At 50.9% G+C, this 23,499-nt stretch overlaps 2 protein-coding genes across 2 annotated transcripts; both read left to right on the top strand.

Annotated features, from left to right (window-relative positions):
- Positions 1-4,193: 4,193 nt before the first annotated feature.
- LOC124680703 (formin-like protein 14) lies at positions 4,194-6,141 on the top strand. Its single transcript, XM_047215756.1, has 3 exons — positions 4,194-4,319; positions 4,752-4,793; positions 4,897-6,141. The coding sequence occupies exons 1-3, from the start codon at positions 4,194-4,196 to the stop codon at positions 6,139-6,141; spliced, it is 1,413 nt and encodes a 470-aa protein (XP_047071712.1).
- A 15,144-nt stretch (positions 6,142-21,285) lies between these two features.
- LOC124680702 (extensin-like) lies at positions 21,286-22,931 on the top strand. Its single transcript, XM_047215755.1, has 3 exons — positions 21,286-21,418; positions 21,738-21,782; positions 21,891-22,931. Exons 1-3 carry the CDS (start codon positions 21,287-21,289, stop codon positions 22,929-22,931), a joined length of 1,218 nt encoding a protein of 405 aa, XP_047071711.1. The 5' UTR covers position 21,286.
- The last annotated feature ends 568 nt before the right edge of the window (positions 22,932-23,499 follow it).

The raw sequence follows: 23,499 nt of genomic DNA, 5'->3' as shown, positions 1-23,499 counted from the left end.
GTAATATGCAATGATTTGATATTTAAGTTGTGGTGCTATTCTTCTAGTGGTGTCATGTGAACTTCGACAACATGATACTTCACCTTTATGAGCCTAGGGGAATGCATCGTGTATTTGGCTACTATTTATGGGGTTGCGGGAGCGACAGAAACCCAAACCCCGTTAGGAAACCGGTGCATGAGGAAGTGTAGGATCTCAAAGTTTAAGGCCGTGATTAGATTTACCTTAATTACTTTTTTGTAGTTGCGGATGCTTGCAAGAGGTATAATCACAAGTATGTATTAGTCCAAGTATGGGTTAGTGCATTATCATAGATTCACCCGCACAACACTTGCCAAACAATTGAAGATTATACACCTATGTGAAGCGAAAGCACTTGATGTAATTCTCATGTGTCCTCAGGAACATTTGGTCATCATAAGTAAAACAAACGGCTTGTCCTTTGCTATAGAAAGGATTGGGCCACTCGCTGCAATTATTATTACTGCATTTTATTTACTCGTACTTTATTTATCTGCAATACCAAATACCCCTGCAAACATGTTTGCTAGTGTTTACAGTGAATCCTCGATCAAAATTGCCCGTCAACACCTTCTGTTCCTCGTTGGGTTCAACACTCTTATTTATCGAAAGTACTACGATAGGCCCCCTATACTTGTGGGTCATCAGTAGCTTAGGTTAGATCTTCTTCTTGTAGTGTTTGCGACCATGCCCTATTTCATGTGACTTAACTGAATCAGATGCAAAGTGTGCACTTTTAACTGAATTTTCGTTTCTTGTGGTAGCAATAATTGTGCAATATGTTAAATTTGTGTGAACCCTTTTTGTTTGTAGTAATTGTGTCATATGTTAAATTTGTGTGCAACCCTTTAACTGAATGTAACTGAATTTTGCATGTATTGTCATTTAGATGATCCGGACAAGTTCACAGTGAGAATGGAGCACAATGGATTTTTTGTGGATTGGGAGAGAACCTGACATACATTAGTGGTTCCTGTGATTTCTGGGACAATTGCAGCAGAGAGACTTTCTCACTTATTTGGATTCATGATTTCATCACATTCTTTGGTCATGAGATAAACGAGAGACTAAATGTGTATTGGTGTTTGCCAGATAAAGGTCGGTTGGGTGGTTTGTAGGGATTCGTAGCATAGAAAATAAAAAATTTCCTACCGCAAGAACGCAATCCAAGCCAAGATGCAATCTAGAAGACTGTAGCAACGAGGGGATAAACGAGACTAACCCTTGAAGATTTCCAAAGCCTATAAGAGGAGGCTCTTGTTGCTGCGGTAGACGATCACTTGCCGCTTTCAAAAGCGCGTAGAAGATCTTGACGGTGCCACAATCGGGCAGCACCTCTGTACTCGGTCACACGTTCGGTGTTGATGAAGACGACATCCTTCGGCCCGTTCCAGCGGGCAGCGGAAGTAGTAGCTTGACAAAAGAGACCACTCTGCCCAATTCATTGATAAAAAGGACCACCTGTGAGTGTAATTGACAAAAGAGACCACCTCGGCTGTGGCGGCAGCGCCCCCAGGCGACACGTGGCATATGCCGCCGGAGGCTGTGGCGGCACGTTAGAAGCCGCGCTGCCGTCAATCGCCGTCTACAACTGCGGGCCATGCCGCCGGAGGCTCGGGCGGCAGGTTGACGTGGTGGCTGCCGCCGCAAGGACTGACGGCACGCCTGCCTGCATCCACCAGCAAGGCGTTGCTGCAACTAACCACTTAACCAGTGAATTAGCTCTCTTGTGCTGCGCGTGGCATGCCCCGGTTTTATCATCCAGTTTCTGCTAGTTAATTTTTCGCTTGTTCGGAATATTGAGTTAAAGCATACCGGCGTCCCCGATAGCAGTCCTGATAGTAATTTAGGGGCCGGAGTCGAAAATGGGCTCGCACCGGCGCGTCCCAAACTGCCAATTTTGGAGCCCAATAGAATCGCCGGCAACCCCGTGTCGGCTCCTTCGCCAAGGGCGCGAATCGGGCGTGCCGGCGCCTCGCGGAACGACGGTTTTCGCGGGTGGGGGCGCCTTGTCAGCGAATGGACGTGGCGGTTCGCATCGGAAACGACGTGAGGAGGTTGGTCATCGGCGTTAATGGTCTCCCGCACGGAAACCAAAACGGCGAGGGCGGCGAGTGTCCACGCGGCGTCCACCTACCTTACACACGCGCCTCCAATGCGCGTCCGCCGCCTTCCTTAAAACCACACCGGCGCGCACTCCTCTTTTTTCCCCGCCGTCCATCCCTAGCCGCCGCCGTCCTCAACCTCCGCCCGAACCACCACCCACCCGCGCACGAACGCGATGGCGCACAATGACCAGGCCGGCGGCAGCGGCGGCGGCATGCCACGCTCGACACATCTGTCATTCGATGAGGCCGACGTGATGTACTGGCACCGGATCCCCGTGCCAGTGCAGTTCAAGTTGCCGCACCGGATCCCCGTGCCAGTGCAGTTCAAGTTGCCACACCGAATCCCTCCGGCGGCCGCTTTAACAACGTCGGCCGCCGTGCCTGGTGGTACAGCCGCGACATCGATGCCACGCTCCGCGAGTACGGCTACCGTCCACGCCACCGCGGGCAACGGGAGCCGGTCTACTTCCCGCAGGCGGCGACCATGGCGCCGACGCGCGCGTCGTAGAGGTCCCCGGAACGAACCGTGGGCAACGGGAGCCGGTCTACTTCCCACATGCGGCGACCATGGCGCCGACGCGCGCGCCGCAGAGGTCGCCGGTACGAACCGCGACGTCTGGAACCCCCCCGCACCGGATCGCCCGCCGTCGGGGAGCGACCCTCCGTGGCGACGATGACGAGGAGGACTTCCCCGCCCAGAGCTTCATCATCGGCCGCTCCATCGACGAGGACTACAGTCACATCGTGATCGACCCGATGCGAACCGCCGCGTCCCCTCGCTGACAAGGCGCCCCCATCCGCGAGGCGCCGACACGCCCGATTCGCGCCCTTGGCGAAGGGGCCGAAACGGGGTTGCCGACGATTCTATTGGGCTCCAAAATTGGCAGTTTGGGACGCGCCGGTGCGAGCCCATTTTCGACCCCAGCCCCTAAATTACTATCGGGGCTGCTATCGAGGACGCCGGTATGCTTTAACTCAATATTCCGAACAAGCGAAAAATTAACTAGCAGAAACTGGATGATAAAACCGGAGGATGCCACGCGCAGCACAAGAGAGCTAATTCACTGGTTAAGTGGTTAGTTGCAGCATGGCCTTAGCTGGTGGAGGCAGGCAGGCGTGCCGCCAGTGCTTGCGACGGCAGCCACCACGTCAGCCTGCCGCCCGAGCCTCCGGCGGCATGGCCCGCAGTTGTAGACGACGATTGACGGCAGCGCGGCTTCTAACGTGCCGCCACAGCCTCCGGCGGCATATGCCACGTGTCGCCTGGTGGCGCTGCCGTCACAGCTGAGGTGGTCTCTTTTGTCAATTACACTCACAGGTTGTCCTTTTTGTCAATGAATTGAGTAGAGTGGTCTCTTTTGTCAAAATTTCCCACAATGGGTAGGCGAATCTTGGTGGTCCGGCTCTGTTCAGCTAGGTGCAGTGCCGGTGCACGAACTGCTGGTCCAAGAAATAGATACCCACCCGTACATTTTTGTTGCGCCATGGGACACATAATTGTGACTCGATGATCCTGATCTCGCCGCTTGAACTAGTATCTGGTTGCGCTGAACAGCGCGCTTCAAGAAATAGTTACGGTTCGAGTTGGGAGATGCCATTCGATCTTTGCACCGATCCTCTCTTGCCCGCCTTTATTTGGTGGATGGATTGGCGAGGACAAAAAGTTGAAAATTCAAAACCCACAGCTATCTAAACCCAGACCAGACCAGACCAGTTCTGCCTGCGTGTTTATTGACCAAGTTCACAGACCTGGAAAAGGCAGTCTCAGCTTTGTTCCCTCTGGTCTGATCCTGATCGGATCCAAAGAAAGCGGAGAAGAAGGGCTCGTGCAAGGCTGCAACATCGTGCCTTGTGTTTGTCTTGTTGCTCAGGCGAAAATAAAGTCTGCATCTGGGCCCCAGCACCGCCCAAGGGCTGGGCTGCGGGGCCAGCACCGTGCGTGAGATGCGTTGGCCGTGATAGAAAGGAAGGGCGGCGCCATCGTGCAGAGAGAGCAGTTAAAAGAGAAGAGAAGAGAGGAGAGGTGAGAAGAAGATAATCTGCAGCGGAGAGGGAGCGGAGGCCATGGGAAGGGCGGGGTGGCGAGCGGAGACGAAGAAGATACACGGAGGGCCCCTGACGCTCGAGAAGTACCGCCGCTTCTTCGTCGATCCATGGGGCGACGCTATCACCAACGACCAACTCAGCCAGGTGCGTGCCAATTGACGGACCAAATCTCTATCTAAATCATTCATCCATCTGATTGTTGTTTCTGTATTGTATTTGCTCTTCTTTTTTACATAACTGAATGTGTTCTTCCTTCATTCACTTATTACTAATTCAATCTCTTCTTCTTTCTTCCATTCATCTGATTGTTTGCGTTCCAACGTTATCCTTCACGTTCCTGTAATCGAATCTTAGAGCCCGCTGTTCGTTTGCTGTTTTTACATAACTGAATCTGTTCTTCTTTCATTCACTTTTTTTTACTAAATCTGTTCTTCTTTCACTGTTATTTAACTAAATCTCTTGTTTCACCTTGTTTTCTTTTACTAAATCTCTTGTTCTTTCATTTTAAGTAATGTGATGTGATGTGTTTGTTGCGTGCACCCGTTTGATGATTCTGCTGTCACCGCTTGCTTGCAGATCCTCACCATGCATGGCTTCCTCAAGCTCCCGGCAAACAAGGTTTTCTCCCATCCCATCCATCCATCCTTCCTCCTTCACTTTCTTCCGCCCGCCGTTGGCAACTTGGCATGACTTGGTTTTGTTTGTTTTTGCGAGGGAGCAGAGGAAAATCATGAAGCAGCTGGTGGCGCAGATAGACCTGCAGCCGCCGCGCCGCTCCACTTTGCGCAACACGGCCGCCGCGGCCCGGCCCTCCGCCGTGAGGATCAACGCCAGGCAGGTCGCGGCCGACGTCGACGCTATCGGCTGGACGGAGAACCCCATCGGCGCCGTGGCCGCCTTCGCCGGCTACGGGGAGGGCCCACCGGAGCGGCTGGAGCGCATGCCCCCGCCCGCCCACCACGTGCTCTCGCTGGCGCTCGCTCTGCGCCGCGCGCGGTCCAGGCGGACGCGCCGCTCTGCATACCCGCGCCGTGCTGCGTCCGAGGACGTCAAGGTGAAGGAGGAGGACGTGGAAGAGCCGCCGCCGCCGCCGCCGCCTCCGCCGCTCTGGACGCGCTCCCCGACTCCGTCGCCTCCGCCTCTCTGGATGCGCTCCCCGACTCCGTCGCCTCCGCCTCTCTGGATGCGCTCCCCGACTCCGCCGCCTCCTCCCCCGTCGCCACCTTGTCCACAGTCTGTTGCGCCTCCTCCGCCTGCTTCGCCACCTCGGCCACAGACTGCTGTGCCTCCTCCACCTGCGTCGCCACCGCGGCCACAGACTGCGGTACCACCTCCGCCTTCGTCGCCACCGCGGCCACAGACTGCTGTGCCTCCTCCGCCTTCGTCGCCGTCCTGCCGCCAGCCTAATTTGGAGACAATCTTCTCCCCACCACCACCAGGCTTCGGTCCACCAGGCTTCGTCCCGCCGCCGCCGCCACCATGCTCGACCCAGCCTACATTGGCGCCACTCCCCACCCCGCCACCAGGGTTCGGCTCGCCCCAGGTGACGCCGCCGCCTCCGCAGCTATTCTGGGGCTTGCCGTTGCCGATGGCGCCACCGCCGGCAGGCCCGGGAGCGCCGCCTGCGTTCGCGCATCATCTTCAGCCTGCAGGACAGCGACCGTCGGTCCCGTCGTGTTATCCGGCAGCGTGCTGGGGCGCGCCCTCCGTGCTGCCGCCACAGCAAGCGCCCTGGCGTTGGCCGCATCCACCGCCGCGCTGGGCACCACCTCATATGCCGCAGCAGCAGCGGCCGCCGCCACCGTGGGACTTCATGGAGCCGTCGGCGCCTCCTCCTCCTATGCCGCTGCAACATCAGCCGCATTTCGAGGGGCAGCAATGGCCGCAGCCCACAGTCACCGGGGGTGTCCTGGGCCAGGCCCACGCCTCTGTTTTAGGGACTCCTGTCTTGCAGAGTCTTTGCTAAGCTTGATATACTTAGTTTAATGTCCTGACAGGATATTAGGAATAAGAAGGAATAAGATTACAGAGAGATTTTTTGGCATAGAAGTTTGGGGATTTTATTTTTTCTTCAAAGAGTTTCGGCTACAATCAGCCATGAGGCTAGTTACAAGAAAAGCAGGGCTCTCACACAGCCAAGTGATTGTCACCTCTAATGTGCTCGCAAGCTTCCCGCGCAAGTGCGCCGAGTGATTTGCCTCCCTCCTATCATGCTTTACTGAAAACGAAGAGAAATTTTTCGCCAGCTCCACAACTTCATTAAAAATAGGCGCCACAATAGAACAAGAATTGTAGCTTGATGTCCAGAGATTCATCAACTCTAGACGATCGGTCTCCATCACGGAAAAGCCCGGTAACCTTGCAAAGATGACACGATCACTACTAGGGAAAAGCCTATAGGTGGAGGCAAGTGGTGCCGGCGCACCACCATAGGCATGCGCCGGTGGAACTTGTTGCCGGCGCACCAGGAAACCGCCGCGCCGGCGATGCCTTCCCACTGCCGGCGCACCCGCCTGACACGACGCGCCGGCGCTATTTCCCGGCAACACATCCCCCACAACTCGGCCGAGCCCACGAAGCATTGCCGGCGCACCAGCCCCGGGAGCGCGCCGGCGGTAATTTTTCTATTACCGGCGCGCTCTTGGTCCGGTGCGCCGGCAATGCTTCATGGGCCTGGTCCTGGAGCAGATATAGCCGGATGGGCTATACACCGCCGGCGCACCCGAGCCCCGGTGCGCCGGCAGTATCTGGGACTTATTACAGCCACCAACCAGCACTCACAAGCCACTACACACTCACTCCTCATCCACACAACCCGACCCTTCTCCCAACCCGAGCACATTTTTGTCCATTTCTATCCCCAATTTCACCAATTTGACCAAACAAAATCATATTTTTTGAGCAAATCTTCCCTTCCTACATGCATCTCCCACATCCCCCTATGTAGATCTAGATCTACTATCCCGCATTGACCGCTCAATCTAGATCTAGATCTAGAAAGTCGGCTTCCATACGCCATTGTCGCGGCGCGTCGTCTCGATCTTATCGACGAATATATCAAACAAATAGGTGATTAATGAACAAATTAAGGAATGTAATCAATGTATGTTGGACATTTGAAGAAAAGCTCTCGTGTGTGGCATATATATATGTTGTGCTTGTGCTTGTGTGTGTGTTGGCGTTGAAAATGAGTTGCCAACGTTGCGCCGAAATGTTGATTCTTCAAGTTTCCGTTTCGGCACATTTACTGGCGCTCCTATGTCCTACCGTGTAGGAAGGTCATGCCGAAATTTTCCGTGAAAACTACCGACGGATGCATGGTTCTAATGAATTATGTAATCTTACCATGCGAGCGATAATGGTTATCGAGATGAGTGAAAGCATCGTGATGAGATATCCGAAACACGCGATCATCGACATGTATGAAAATAACCGCACGGAGGTATTGTGTCCGTGCCGGAGATGCAAACGAGGAAATGGTTTGACCCGTATTCGAGCAAATTGCGGGGGCACCTGCTCACTAATGGTTTCATGCATGGACACACTCAATGGATGAGTGATGATGGCGCGGAGGTCAATGGGGCGACGGCGGCGGCTTGGTAAAAATGGCCGGCAAGAAGGAGGGCATCATGATACCGATGACGATGAAGAGTTTGTCGCACATGACGATAACCTTGACGACGACAATAACCTTGACGACGACAATAACCTTGACGACGACGAAGAGGTGCCGCTAGCTTCGGTCGTGCGGGACCCTCATCTTCAAGATCTGCTTCTCGAAAAGACGAAAGGCGCCAAGCGGAAATCAAAGCTTGAGCAACTCGAGATAGACTCGAATACTCCGTTGTACGACTCGGGTCGCGGGTTGGGGGAGTCTCGCTTGAGAGTAGCTCTCGATGTCGTTGCAGATGAAGGTGAAACACGGATGGACGGACACAAGCGTCGACGACATCCTGGAATACGTGAAAGATCTCCTTCCTCGCCGGGAACACGTGTCCCGGTAGTCTAGCCGAGGCCAAGAGAATCACGTGCCCTCTCGACTTACCCCACGAAAAGTATCACGCTCGCATCAACGATCGTATCATGTATCGCAAGGAGCACATGGACAAGACCAAATGTCCTGTGTGTGAAGCTGAACGGTACAAGAAAGGGAAGAAGAAAGCTCCTCGGAAAGTTGTGTGGTACTTCCCGCTCGCCCCCGGCTTCAACGGTTCTACGCGGACCGCAAGGAAGCAAAGCTCATGCGGCGGCACGCGAGAAAGAAAGGAGGCGGTGTTGAATGATAAAGAGCGGATTGAGCACCCGGTGCTCGACGCACCCTTCGGATGCAAGCCGGTGGAAAGCATTAGACAATGAATTCGGAAGTTTTGGGGCAGATCCCGAAACATCAGGGTTGGGTGCGAGCACGGACGGATTCAATCCGTTCGGAAACCGAGCAGACACACATAGCACATGGCCCGTGTTTGTATGGATCTACAACCTCCCGCCACGGCTGTGCATGAAGAGGAAGTACATACGGATGAGTATGCTAATTCAAGGGCCGACACAGCCGAGGAAACGATATCAACATGTATCTCGAACTATTAAAGGAGGAGCTTGAAACGTTGTGGGCGGAGGAAGGGGTAGATACATGGGACGCCGTCGCGGAAGAATATTTCCCTTTGAGAGCCGCGTTGATCACGACGGTGCGAGGACTACCTCGGATACGGTTACATTTCGTGCCGGGTGTGCCATGGACACAAGGCATGTGTCGAGTGCATGGAAGAGACGATGTTTTTGCAGCTTGGTAAGGATGGCTCTTCGAAAGCAGTTTACATGGGGCATCGAAGGTGGCTGCGAAAACCGACCCGTGGAGAAAGCGTGGAGATCTGTTCGATGGTACAAATGAACCCCGAGGACCTCCACGTAAGAAGAGCGGCGAAGAGATCGATACATTACCGAAAGGTTGGAAGGAGTGCCCTGCGCCGGGAAAGATTCGTCAAAAGCCCGGAGAGAAGAAGAAGAAAAAGGAAACGACGCCGCTCATTGGTGTATGGAAAAGGAGGTCCGTGTTTTGGGACTTGCCGTACTTGGAAAATTCTCGATACACCTCACTGCCTTGATGTCATGCATATTACAAAGAACGTGTGCGAGAGCTTGCTTGGCACTCTTCTCAACATGCCGGACCGGACCAAAGATGGGCCGAAAGCAAGACAGGACCTGAAAGTTTTGGGCATCAGGGAAGAGCTTCGGATCCCGCCGGCCCAAGAGGGACGATCGGAGGAGGAGGCGGACGGCGGTCGGAAGCGCAAAAGGATTAAGCAGCCGGACTATTACTTGTCCCCCTCCTGCTTCACTTTTAGTCCGGCCGAGGTCGATCAATTTTTCAATTGCCTTGTAGGAGTCGAGTGCCCTTCGGTTACTCCGGGGTAATAAGCGGATACATGGACCCCAAGAAACGAAACTTCGGCGGCATGAAGTCTCATGACCGTCACGTGATGATGACGCAGATTCTTCCGGTTGCAATCCGAGGTATAATGGATGACCATGTCCGTGCAACGCTGGTCAGGCTCGTAACTTCTTCGACGTCATAACTCGGAAGTCGATAAGCGTGAAGAAACTCGCAAGGCTCCGGGGAAGAGATCGTGGTGATCCTATGTGAGATGGAGATGTACTTCCCGCCTGCATTCTTTGACGTGATGGTCCATCTGTTGGTCCATATAATGGATGATATCGTCGGTCTAGGGCCGGCATTCTTACACAACATGATGCCGTTTGAAAGAATGAATGGGGTCATTAAAGGATACGTTCGTAACGAGGTCACATCCGGATGGAAGCATCGTACGGGGCTGGCTCACCGAAGAGTGCATCTCTTTACGCACGAATTATCTAGACATCGAGGACCCTGTTGGTTTGCCTCAAAACAAGTACCTCCGTAGGTTCGAGGGAGTAGGCCACAAAAATGGAAGGAAGGAAGCTGCACGTGCACATGTCCGGTCGGAGTTCCGACTTTGACAGAGGCCAACTTAGTAGCGCTACAACACATTGACTTGATCGATCCTTGGTTGAAAGAGCACAAAACCATGATAGAGAACGGTGGCAAGCCGATGATGACGGAAGCGGAAATATACGGAGAGCACAACTCCTCTTTCGCGCGCTGGTTCAAAGACCACATTGTTGCTAATCCCCCACCAATGGATTCGACAAGGATAAACTAGTATTGGCCTTGTCACATGGCCCCGCGCCCAACATCATGACTTACCAAGCGTACGATATCAACGGGTACACATTCTACACGGAAGAAAAAGACAAGAACAGTGTTTACCAGAACTCAGGGTAACGATGGATTCCTGGACGGGTGACGTAAAGCCTACATACTACGGAAGAATCGAGGAAATCTGGGAGCTTAGCTACGCTGGGGAGAAAGTGCCGATGTTCCGTATCGGATGGGCTAAGAGCGTCGAGAAAAGAAGACCGGTATTTCACCACCATGTTTCTACCCGAAGCCAACAAATCCAAATCCACGAACGCCACCGCGCGAGAATGAGCCATGGGTACGCGGCGAACACGTGCACCAATGCTTCTTCATAACCGACCCATCCGGGCCTAGCCGTGTTATCGTGAGGAGAGGCAAGAGGACCATCGTCGGAATGGATGGAGTCGCCAACGAGGAAGACTTCGAAGGACAAGTCGGAGACCCAATGATGGAAGAATCCGAGGATGAAGACACAACATACACCACAAGAAGAAGCGAGGACCACGCTACCGAGGTCAGGTCGACCCTTCAAAAGAAGAAGTCACGACACGGGGCTAAATTATTCAACGACGAGCAAGAAAAGCAAGAAGAAAGCGAAACACTCTTCTCAATCGATGATGTAAAACTTTATTTGCAAACTATAACTCATATTTTGTGTAATTCATAACTAAAATTTTATGCATGCATGTATATAACTCATATTTTTTGTAATGCATAAACTCATATTGCTTGGTTATTATCTTGAAAAGAGAAGGAAGTAAAATAGTATAGGATTTGTGGGAAAAGAAAAGAAACATAAAAGAAAGTAAAAAGAAATAAAGAAAAGAATAAAAATAAAAGAATAAAAAGAAAGTGAAAAGAAATAAAGAAAAGAATAAAAAGAAATGGCCATCCGAGGTTGGGGGACAAGTCCCGGTATAGCCGGGCTCACCTTATTGCCGGCGCACCACATGTTTGGTTCGCCGGGGGTATAGTTGTCCCCGGCGAACCAAACATGTGGTGCGCGCGGCAATAAGGTGAGCCCGGCCTATACCGGGACTTAACCGCTGCGCGATCCTCTCTTCTCCCTCCCCATTCCCAGTCGATCGAGACGAACCGCGCCGCCACCGTCGATCTCGAGCGTCGCCGCCACCATCGATCTCGAGCGCCACCACGCGGAAGCCCCGGACCAAGATTCCTCGCCGCACGCCGGAGCCTCCGTGCAAGTAGGAGCGAGGGCGTGGCCGCGGAGAGGAGGGGATCTAGGGCGTCACGCGCCGGCCGCCGTCGCCACCGTCGCCGAGAGGAGGAGGAGGGCCTTGCGCGCCGGCCACCATCACGGAGAGGAGCAGCACGCCACCATCACCGTTGGTAAGAACCCCCTTCCCCTCTCCATCCCCCTCTTCCTTCCCTCTCTCTGCCTCCGAATTCTTGCAGTAGTTCTTGATGTGCATTCGAATCCTTAGTGCTTGCAGTAGTTCATGCAAGAATGCTTGATGTGCTCGGTGGCGGTAAGAAAAAATTGAAGTTCTTGCCTCCAAAAATCCTTAGTTCTTGTAGTAGTTTATAGTTCTTGATGTGCTGCGGTCGATTTAGGGTCATTTAGGTTTATGCTCTCCGGTTGCGGTAAGAAAAAATTGAGATGTAGGATGCTACCGAAAATGCCTAATGCAAATGCTACTGAAATGCTACCGAAAATAAAAACTAGACACTAGACGAGTATGTTAGTTCTTCATTAAATGAAAATGAAAATGGTTTTGCTAGCTAAATTGGTTTAGTTCATTTAGGTTTTGCTCTCTGGTTTGCTAAAATGGTTTGCTAAAATGGTTCATTTAGCTGGAGAATTGGAATGTTATGTGTTGGAGGGTGATGGTTATGGTGAAATGCTACTGTGAAAAAACCTCATGCTCATGCTCATGTTACTGTCAAATTATGTTAGCAATAAAAATAAAATGCTTTAATAAAATGCTTTATATACTAAGTCTTCGTTGAAAAAAGAAATTGAGTTGGGGTTTTTTATTATAGTGTAAATGAAATGGAAATGCTACTTGGTTCATTTAAAATAGTCCACGGGGGCAACAACAACATATTATCATTTCTTGCAAAAAAAAATGAAAATAAAAATGCTTGCGGTACCTAGGTAGCTAGGCGATAGGGTTTTTTATGCTTGCGAGTACCTAGAGAATTTGATATATAAAATTCATTGGTTTGCTTCATGCTAAAGATGGGTTCATTCTTAATACGAGAGAACATAGTCGGTATTTCTAATACACCTAGTTACTGTTATGTATTACCTAAACACTAGTTGGCGATAGCAAATGCTTTCCGATAATCCACAAATGAGAAATGACACATGTGAGCTTCTCTCGGTTCATTTAAAAGAAAATGAAAATTGGTGCTATGTTCCTTATCCGGTTCATTTAAAACAAAATGAAAATGATAAGGTACCTAGTGTATTTTGTATAAGTGTGGGTACAAGCTCTGTTTAGCATCGTTTTAATTATGTAGCCGTAGAGTAGCATGGTGTTGATGTAAAATGGTTATGGTTTTTATTTTAGTGTTTGAATTCTGGTTTGAATCCGGGGCTAGCATGATGAAATTACATCATCGACTCACTTGGAAATGATGCTCACTGTAGTGCTATTACTGATGGTTATTGTGAAATGAAAATGAAATGAATTAGCTTTTTGTACAGACTAGAATACATGGTGAAAAAAGAAAATGAAATGTTTGTTGGAGAAGAACTAGGCACTAGGCAGTATGTTAGTTTTTCATTTCATTAAATGAAAATGAAATGCCTAATGAAAATGAATTAGCGAGTTGACGAGTAAGGGAATGCCTAATCATTATGTTTAATTTTCTAAACTCTGCGGTATTTAGATGTTTGGTATGATAGTAGCAACTACGAGAAATAAATAAAGAAAAAGGCGAGTAGTCTGCGGTTCTGGTTTAGCAGTTTTGTATTTGTTAATGAAATTAGCAGTTTTGTATTTGTTAAAGAAAAAGGCAGTAGTCTCCGGTTCCGGTTCTGGTTTAGCAGAAATGCCTAATGAAAATGAATTAGCAGTTTTGTATTTGTTAATTATACTAAATGCTTCTGGTTTGTTTCTGGTTGAGATGGAAATGTTGTCTCTGGTTGCAAATGTTGCTAGCACTGGTGTGCTACATATTCCCATGTAACAAGAATTTCCAACTGCTTATTAGTATTTGTTCGATAGATGCTTGTCAAGTGTTCACAAATGAGAAATGACACATGTTGTTGCTATGTTCACTCTCCGATGCTTGGTTGGAAAAGAAATGAAAATGAAAAATGTATCATATATGTGAATTGCATTTACTGTACGGGGATTGAGTTGCTATTGAGTGCCGGAATGTCGATTCATTTCCGTTCCGGCAATTCTAGCACTCGGCATGACCAATTTTTAGCAAAGGTCATGCCGAATTTTTCCGTGAATTCTAACTCTTTTTCGTCTTCTATTAGTGCAAGCCACCATGTCGTCTCAAGAAGAGTTAGAGGAGCACTACAATAGGCACTTCTTTAGGACGGAGGAGGATGCCGAGGCCGCCGGTGTTGGCGGCGACGAGGACCATGAGATGGAGGATGCCGGCGGGGGTAGTGCCGACGAGCCGAGCGGCAACGAGGCAAGCGCCGCCGCCGGGGGTAGTACCTACGAGCCTAGCGGCGATGAGGCAACCGGCGCCGCCGGGGTGGCGGCGAGACAAGCGGCGACGATCCTAGCGCCGCCGGCCGGGAGTAGTGGCACCGGGACAAGTGGAGCCAAGAGGCCGCGGAAGGCAAGGCGCCAAAACACGGTCGGCACCGGCGAGAGACACGATCACGAGAGGTGGACCCCGCCGGTGGTTTGCCGGTGTTGCCTAAGGATGTTGCCAAGGGGTACGGCAACCAAGCGGCATGTATCCTCCGAGAGGTCGTCAATCTCAACGAGACGGACCTCCGAGCGGAGAGCAAAGCGCCTTTGCGAGCCCAGCTCATTGCGAGGTTGCACGCACGATACAAGTTCCTAGGCAACTACGCCTCCAGTGAGCAAACCAACAACATTGTGAACTCACAAGCCCTCCCGAAGTTCACCAAACACCTCGAGCAGCTATAAGTACATGGTGCGGAGGCTGATTGCCGAGGGCAAAGGTTTCGAAGAGGTCCACTCCGCCTTTCCGCATGTCACCCGAGGCGGACTTTGATGCTTTTGTGGCCAATGAAGAGCTACAAGCAACCAAGAATCGCAAGTTGTGGGGGAAGGAAATGCGGGAGCTTAACATCGGCAACCACAACCTTGGGAGCCGTGGGTACGAGGGAAAGGAGCCCTATTGGGCGAAGGAGGACGAGGCGTATGTAAATGCCGGCATTGAGAACCCCTGGCTCAAGTACAAGGACCCGCTTGAAAGAAGATTCATCGGGTCCCGGTACCATAAGAAGAAACTAACCGGGGAACTTGTCACGGACCCGAAGGTCGTAACCGACATAATTTGGTTCACGAACGACCGGAAGGTCCTGGCGTTGGAGAAAAAGCTGGTAAGCAATTTACCGGTTTTATTAGATCAAGTATCGTTCATATAATAGTAGCAACATTTCTAAATGGTTCGCGTTTCTTCCGCGAGGAAGAAGAAAGACAAAGACTTTCTCAAGCCTCCGAAGGTGACGAAGGCTCCTCGTCCCAGGCGTCGACGGGCAGGGTAGCTCGGGACAAGCCTCTCGTACGGGCGCTAAACATCGTTAATGAGCATTCACCGACGAGAAGGCCGCATAGAGGCCGTGTGGTCGGCGCCGGTACGAGGCTACAAGCATGGTCCCTATGGCTTGTCGTCCGCGGCCGATAAAAATGCGCGTAATGAGAGGAAGCAGCGGGAGGTGGAGGAAATGACGGAGTCAATCCTAGCCCAAGTCCAAGCTGGTTTGGTACCGCAACTGGTACCGCAACTCAAAGCTACACTCGTACCTGAAGTCAAAGCTGAAGTCGCCGCTGGAGTCCAAGCAGATTTCAATGCTATGCAAGCGTGGTATGAGGGTGGCAAACAAGGCCCCCCCCCGAAAATGCAAGTGGTTAGCTTCAACGGCAGCAACTCGATGGTGCCGCCGTCCGCCGGCAATGACAATGTTATAATGGAGACTCCTCCGGCCGCCGGCAATGTCGCCGGTGCTAGGGATTCACCATCCATGCCGGGTAGCAGCCCCTCCGTCACTTGCACGCCCGCCGCCGCATGTGCTGGCCCGTCGACATTAGCCGAGCTCAACGCCCTCACGGTAATTAACTAATGTGTACATCAAGTTAATATATTAGTTTCGTCATCCTTGCCCTCTCTCTAACGCCATACACATGTTCTCGCAGGCGCTCTCGACGCCATGCACCTTTTTGATGAGAGTAAACGACGAACTCAAAGACGTCGCGAGGGGGTCCATCATTCGGCCCCCGGATAAGAAGTGGCACACACGAGATATGGCGGATGACGTTTACCGGGTTGAAGTGGATCGGGCGTTACCGGGCTATGAGGATTTGTTTCCTCCTAATCAACCGCATGGTGCCGATGACGATAGCCCGTTGAATCCGGCCTCACCGAAGGGTTGGGTACTGCTATGGCCGAAGACCCTAATTCGGATCAACACCTACTCGGGGTCGACGGCAAGCAAAGACAAGCACCTTGCGGCGCCACATGTCGGCGTCCCTCCACGACGGCCCGGCGGCGCCCGTGGTCATCGCCCCACCGGAACGGCCAGCTGCGCCGGAGGTCGGCGCCCCACCACAACAGCCAGCTGCGCCGGAGGCCGAGGAATATGAACGTGACAACTTCCAATGGGATATTCCTATGTCTTCACAAGTTGTCCATGAGGATGCGCCGGGCTTCAAATATGTGTGCTCCAAGAAGCCGTTCGATTCTCAAGAAACGGCCGATGAGGAGGAAAATCCCGAGGAGGTCGCCACCGCCGCCGTCAAAAATATGTTGAGCCCAAACACACTCCGTGCTACGGCCACTACGGCGATGGATGGTCCAGCACTACAACCCAAGAAGAGGAAGAGGGCAAATAAGAAGGACGCCCAAGACAAGGCGGCGGCGGCCAAATCCAAGGACAAGGTCCCACTCCTTGACAAGTTGCCAAACAATTGGCGACCTCTGCATCACTTGGGTCAACCGATGCTGCCGGAGCATGTCGTGAAGAAACTCACCCCGGATATGAGGAGCTTGCATGAGACTCGTCTTGCATGTGGAGAACCTTCTTCTCAAATCAAAAGATCCCGGTTACCCTCTCTTCGTGGCGAAGGTGCCAACCGGCATGAACTTCGTCGAGAAGTACCCCGCGGACTTGTGCTTCATCCGGTTCAACGACATCTTCAGCATCTATCGCATGCAAGCGCTCCACTTTAGTGTGGTTCGCCTAGTTGCTCTTAGCATGTCTTCCCGGATTGTTAAGGAGGGGACGCCGACCATCGCGATCATGGACCCCTTCTATATGCGGGAGAGCATCATCCGCAACCCCGGGGATCGCGCGATTGCCACCCGGCGGGTCGAGGATTTCATGTTGGCGAACATTAAGAAGGGCGCCATTCTCATCCCTTACTTCCCCGAGTAAGTAATCACTCGCTAGTCCCCCATCACCATTCTATCCTATATCTCCATTTGCATTTCCAAAGGTTAATCCGTGTGTTTTCCGCGAGAGACAAGTTCTGCACCCTCATCGTCGTGCACCCGCAACACTCGCATGCGGTCTATCTCGACTCGGGTAGGGACCGCAAGAAAGACTACTCCCACATCGGGGCCCTTCTCAATGATGCTCTCACCGGCTTCGCCAACAAGGCGAGCCCCTCAAAGTAGAGAGGAAATCCCGAGGAGGCTTCGTCTTAACCCACACAACCAACTTCCCCTGCCTCGGGCGGTCGACGCCCGACAATGGGATGGACGCGTGGTACGCCATCCTTCGGATGCAGGAGTACATAAAGTACGCAGATGACATGTTGCTGCCGGATAATCTCGAAACAGGTTTGCAAACATGGCGGATGTCCCCGATAGAGAGATTAGAAAGAACGCGGGTCGCATCCGGCAGTTCATTTGCACGATAATCCTGCAGGATGTCAACAATAGGTCTGGCGAGTTCTTCTACGGCTATGGTCTACCACCTAATGACGAGATAGACCTCCGCTTGGAGATGTCGCGTGATGAGAGGCCGTTCAACTCGCTTGAGGGCTGCCGTCCATTCCCCCTAGGCGTACAACCTGATCCTACGACGGGAACACTTGCTAAAGCTTGAACGATATGTCCTTGAACTTCCGTATCGTAATAATTGTTATATATTCCCATACAATCGGCTAGTTGCTTTTATTTAGTTGTATGAATGTGCATGTGAACATGTGTCCGTAGTTTCATTTACTTTGCTATATATTTCAAGATTATGGCGTACATAGCTTAATAATTATTTGCATTTACTCGACCACTACTTGCCTCGTATTTGGAGTTCGCCGATGATTAGAATGTTCGGTCAATCGTACACTCGGGGGTGGAGCCAGTGAGCCTTGGTGCGACGGCCACAAGTATCAATCTATTGTGCATCCTACCTAGCCTCACCGACTCCATCCCCGGATGTTAATATTTGTTTCGACCGACAAAGTATGAGGCACGCTATTTAATTCGTACTACTTGTCTTCTATTTGAGTTCGCACTTCTTAATTGCATTGGCCGATGATTAAAATGTTCGGTCACTTGTACACTCCGGGGTGGGGCCGGTGAGGCTTGGTGTGATGGCCACAAATATCAATCTATTGTGCATCCTACCTAGCCTCACTGACCCCATCCCTGTATGTTATTATTTATTTCGACCAACAAAGTATGAGGCACATGCTATTTAGTTCATACTACTTGTCTCTTATTTGAGTTGGCACTTGTTCATTGCATTGGTACTAACGTTTTACTTGTCTTGTGAATGGAGATGCCGACGACATATGTCGTGTACAAGGGGAGGGTTCCTGGAGTCTACGACGACCGGGAGGACTGTCGGAGACGAGTGCACCGTTTCGGCGGCAACGGCTACAAGGGATACCCCACTAGGGTGGAGGCGGAAGGAAGATACGCCCGTTATCTAGCGGGAGAGATGAGGGACATGAGGAGGAACCGGATGAAGACCATGGCCTTCGTGATGATGGTCATGACCATGTTGGTCATGTTCTATGTGATTCTAGTTTAGGTTAGGACCTACATTGTGAGGTGTATGACGATACTTGTGACGACTATGTACCAAGACTTCTAACTTTGTGAAACTTCGCCGTTCGGTGTTGCATATGCACATGTGTTGTATGAATCAACACATTCCGAAACGAGACTTGCGTATTTCGTACCGATACCGAAATGAAACTTGGCTCTCTATGTGCTTCTCATATTGCATGTAATACTCGTATAAATATGAACTGCGTTGTAAATATATACTGCTGTCAAATATGTATTGTAATATGCTGGAAAAAAGCTAGGAAAAAGAATTTTCGAATTAATTGCCGGCGCACCTAAATGACACATTGCCGGCGCACGTGGCATGCGCCGGTCTGGAAGAACTACTGCCGGCGCATCCGATAGTGCGCCGGTGGAATAGATCTTTGCCGGCGAAGCGGGGTAGTGCGCCGGCAGTAGGCTGTGATATCGCCGGCGCACTACCTGGTGCGCCGGCAGTGTCCGTTTATCACCGGCGCGTTCGCACCGGCGGGCTCGTGGTGCGCCGGCAATGGGGGTTTTAGGTGCGCCGGCAATGGGCCTTTCCCTAGTAGTGGATCACCAAGGGACAATACTTCCACAATGAGAGGATCAGTAACTCCCTAATAGGGTTTGCTCCAAGCTCCCAAGAAGGCCATGTGCGATCTCACAAGTTCAATAGTCTCCGTTGTATTTTTTCTGTACAACGTGTTTTTAACTGAAACTTCGCAACAATATGCAGGGCATGTATACTTAGTCACGTAAAAACATTGTACCAATCTTTTTTTTTCTTCAAATATCAGGCACATGTGTGCTGAGGGTCTTGCAAATATGCATTCTGGATCGCTTTCCAACATTGTAGACGATCCCAGTGGTCGTAGTCCATATAGTATTATTATAATTAATGATACCTTTCTACAACTTGATAAAATTTTACATGGCTAAACTTTTAGCAAAATTTATCCATCTTATTCTATGGAGCAGAGGTAGTATCTGAAAAAGGTAAATCTTGTGGTTTACTCCATACCTCCATACCCATCCTAGTCTCTCGAGGATGTTATGATATTTCACACTTTTTTTTCCGTAGAATCTATGACAACATTTCTGCAAAATCATAAACCATAAATAGTAAATTACGAAACGTGAACAGAGAACTAAAAATCCGTAAAAAAATATACTCCCTCCATTTATAGATATGTAAGTTGCATTTGTTTTTATGAATAAAGTCCGAAATACCCCCTCAAGGCCTCAAACACAAAATATCACTCCCTTATCTAATTCAGATCCTCATTTTTGTCACTTAGGATGGCCATGGGTAATTCCACCGAAATCTGGTGATTTTTTTTCCTCCAACAATATGGTTTAATTTCTAAGCCAAAAACTATGAAACCTACATAAAAAAACGAAGGGAGTAGAGAAGAAAGGAGAAAAAAATATGGAGGATAGGCTATTGATGATGTTCTGTATAATGATGAACCTTCTGTTTATGAATCATTTAGCTCCTTTGATGTTAAATCCTATGATAAATGGACCAATGGTATTCTCGAGAAGATAGAAAAGATGCTAGCGGCATTATGGCTCCTCTTAAGATTGTTGATGGGCGATGAGTTTTTTTTAAAAGATTTGCTAATATGATAATGGTTTAGATGATGGTCAAGTTTCGCTAGATGATCCTCCATTTAGAACAATGGTGACTAGTTTACGTGGGGATGAAGAAGAAAATACTTACTTTGGTTACTGGTTGTGATGATGCTGTTATTCAAGAGAGTCATATTTTATTTTTGAACTCTCCTACCCTTAGTGTAGAGGAGAAATGTACTTATGTTTAGAAAAAAAATTGACCAGAAATTGTGAGGCAAAACCCCCACAACAATTTATTAAAACTTTCCAAACTGTACAGAAAGTCTATTTACAGAAAGAAAAAAGAAAAATATAGCAGATTGTCAATCCATGTTCTGAAAATGTCAGTATGTTTACCCTTGACTCTATGCACATGCAAAGAGACCTCATACACAAATTGGCTTTTCCAGGAGGCAAAAGAAGGTATGATATTTTAAAAAATGTTTAGAATTATTTCCGTATATTGCAACCATTATATGCTCAAAATGAAAATCCTCTTTATTTGCCAATCTATTCGGAGTTGGTGGTTTCTGGTATTTAGTTATTGAACTTGTGTTTACTATTTGTTTATTTTTGAGAGAGGGAAGTACTCCCTCCGTCCCATGAAACTTGTCTAATGTTTAGCAAAATTTAGATGTATCTAGATGCTATTTAGTGTCCATATATATCCATATTTAGACAAATTTTAGATTATATTTGTGGGACAGAGAGAGTATTATATTGGGTTTGATGTTTTGAAACCTCTCTCTCTGATTGCCTAATTACCTGCTGCAACAGTGTGCCCCTGTGTTTGTCTTATTGCTCATGCCAGGGGGGTTGGGAGACTGGGAGGGGGAAGACTGCAGCTGGGCCCCAGCCTCGCGCTTCTTCCGCACGGCACAGGTTGGGCTGCGGGGCCAGCACCACCCAACCGGAGCAGGTGAGCTGCGCAGGTACCGGTCGAGCCTGCACCACCGCATGGTCGTGACAAAAAGCAAGGGAGGCACCATCGTGCAGAGAAATCAGTTAAAGAGAGAGAGGGGACCTTGCCAAAAGAGCAGAGAAGAAAATCTGCAGCGGAAAGGGAGGCGTGAGTCGAGAGCGAGCGGCGGCCATGGTCAAGCAGGGGTGGCAATCGGAGACCATGGAGAGGAAGATACACGGAGGGCCCCTGACGCTGGAGATGTACCACCGCTTCTTCGCCGATCCCTGGGGCGCCCGCATCACCATCGACCACCTCAACCACGTACGTGCCCGAGCAACCAAATCTCTTCTCCTACCATTGTTTGTGTTCCAACTTTATCCTTCAATCTTCATCATCATGTATCACGCGCTCTCGAATCAATCTTCTTCGGGGCCGGTGCTCGGTTCCTGTTTAGACATGACTGAATCTGTTCGTCTTTCATTTCTGTGATTAAATCCGCTCTGGGATTTTGTAAACCATGTTTCTTCCTCTTTCATTTTTAACTAAATCCGTTCTGGGATTCTACTGATTGAAATATGTATATTGTGTTTCTTATGCCGCGTTTGATTGGTCGATCCTGTTGTGCACGGCCTGCTCGCAGATCCTCTCCATGCATGGCTTCGTCAAGCTCCACCGCCAACACAAGGTTTATCATCCGTCAATCCTCCTTCCTAGTTTACTTTCTTCGCCCCATGGATTTCGCTGCTGTTTGCGTGACCGGATGGAGTTGGTTGTTGTTGTTGCGAGGGAGCAGGGGAAAATCATGGAGCACCTGGTGGGGCAGGTGGACCTGCAGCCGCCGCGCCGCTCCACGCTCCACACCGCGGCCCGGCTCGCCGCCGCGAACATCGTCGCCGCGCAGGCCGTGGCCGACGTCGCCGCGATCGGCTGGACGGAGTGCCCCATCGGCTCCGTGGCAGGCTTCGCCGGCTTCGGGGAGGACCCGCCGGCGCCGCCGGAGCCCATGCCCCCGCCCGCCGACCACGTGCTCTCGCTGGCGGTGCGCCGCGCGCGGTCCAAGCGGACGCGCGGCTCTGCGTACGCGCGCCGTGCCGCGTCCAAGGAGGCGAGGGTCAAGGAGGAGGACCTGGAGGAGGGGGAGATTTGGCAGCCACCACCATCCCCTCCGCCGCTGTGGGCGCGGTCCCCGACTCCGCCGCCTCCGCCTCCGTCGCCCCCGCGGCCACAGACTGTAATGCCTCCTCCTCCTTCGTCGACGTGCACAGTCCAGCCTAAGTTGGAGCCGATCCTCTCATCGCCACCAGGCTTCAACTCGCCACCACCACCTGGCATCCGCTCGCCGCCACCACCAGGATTCGGCTCGCCTCAGCCACCGTGCAGGAGCCGGCCTACATTGGCGCTGCTCCCCACCCCACTGCGCTTCGTCTCGCCGCCGCCACGGTGCTGGAGCCAGCCTACGTTGGCGCCGCTCCCTTCAGCACCATCAGGCTTCCGTGCGCCTCCTCCTCCGCAGCTATCCTGGGGCTTGCCGTTGCCTACTGTGCGACCGCCGTCAGGCCCAGGAGCGCCGCCTGCGTTCACGCATCATCTTCAGCCTGCAGGACCGCCACCACTCTGGCGACCGACGGTGCCGCCGTCTTATCCGGCACCGTGCTGGGGCGCGCCCTCTGTGCTGCCACCACAGCAAACGGCCTGGCGCTGGCCGCTTCCACCGCCGCGCTGGGCACCGCCTCATATGCAGCAGCACCAGCGCCCGACGCCACCCTGGGGCTGCATGAGGCCGTCGGCACCTCCTGGCTCAACATCCGCCGCGTGTCGAGGAGCAGCAGTATAGGCAGGGGCTGCTGCCTGCATAGTCTTCGCTAATTAAGCTTGAGAGTTCACTACACGGTCACAAGAGATTAGGGATAAGTTATCATCCTGTTAGAGTTCTTTTTTTTGAAAATTTCATCTTATTAGCGTTGCGAACCGTAGTTTGTTTACTTGCATCTGTTTCCCTGCACCTCCATTTGCTAGTATTGCCATTGTTGTGCTCTGAAACATGATCCGTGGAATATTGCAATGAGTCGTGCCCCGTCATTTTCCCTTATATGCACAGTACTTCATTTCTCTCACTGGCAAAATGTCTGTACAGTATGCTGTTCCGCACAACTATGTCAAGTAGAGTATCCATCAAATTTGTTGCGAAATGCTGTATCAGTAGGTAAAATCTACCCACGTCAAACTTCTTCAATATGAAAATGCTTGAATCTAATCCTAAATTTCATGCCAAATTTCAGTTAAACATTACGACTAGAGTGGCGTCGATTTGCTCTCCAACATCGCAAACAAGATTGACAAACCAAAAGCACAAACCAAATCGTACACAAATAAACCGAAAAAAACACCAACCAAGTCATACA

This window comes from Lolium rigidum, unplaced genomic scaffold (assembly GCF_022539505.1).
Source record: "Lolium rigidum isolate FL_2022 unplaced genomic scaffold, APGP_CSIRO_Lrig_0.1 contig_25485_1, whole genome shotgun sequence".
Classification (NCBI taxonomy): domain Eukaryota; kingdom Viridiplantae; phylum Streptophyta; class Magnoliopsida; order Poales; family Poaceae; genus Lolium; species Lolium rigidum.
This window is presented reverse-complemented; position numbering and strand designations above follow the sequence as displayed.

Coding starts and splice junctions, on each gene's coding strand:
- LOC124680702 (XM_047215755.1), top strand. CDS start 21,287: ATGGTCAAGCAGGGGTGGCAATCGGAGACCATGGAGAGGAAGATACAC. Junction 21,419..21,737: donor CCATCGACCACCTCAACCAC/GTACGTGCCCGA, acceptor GCCTGCTCGCAG/ATCCTCTCCATGCATGGCTT. Junction 21,783..21,890: donor AGCTCCACCGCCAACACAAG/GTTTATCATCCG, acceptor GCGAGGGAGCAG/GGGAAAATCATGGAGCACCT.
- LOC124680703 (XM_047215756.1), top strand. CDS start 4,194: ATGGGAAGGGCGGGGTGGCGAGCGGAGACGAAGAAGATACACGGAGGG. Junction 4,320..4,751: donor CCAACGACCAACTCAGCCAG/GTGCGTGCCAAT, acceptor GCTTGCTTGCAG/ATCCTCACCATGCATGGCTT. Junction 4,794..4,896: donor TCAAGCTCCCGGCAAACAAG/GTTTTCTCCCAT, acceptor GCGAGGGAGCAG/AGGAAAATCATGAAGCAGCT.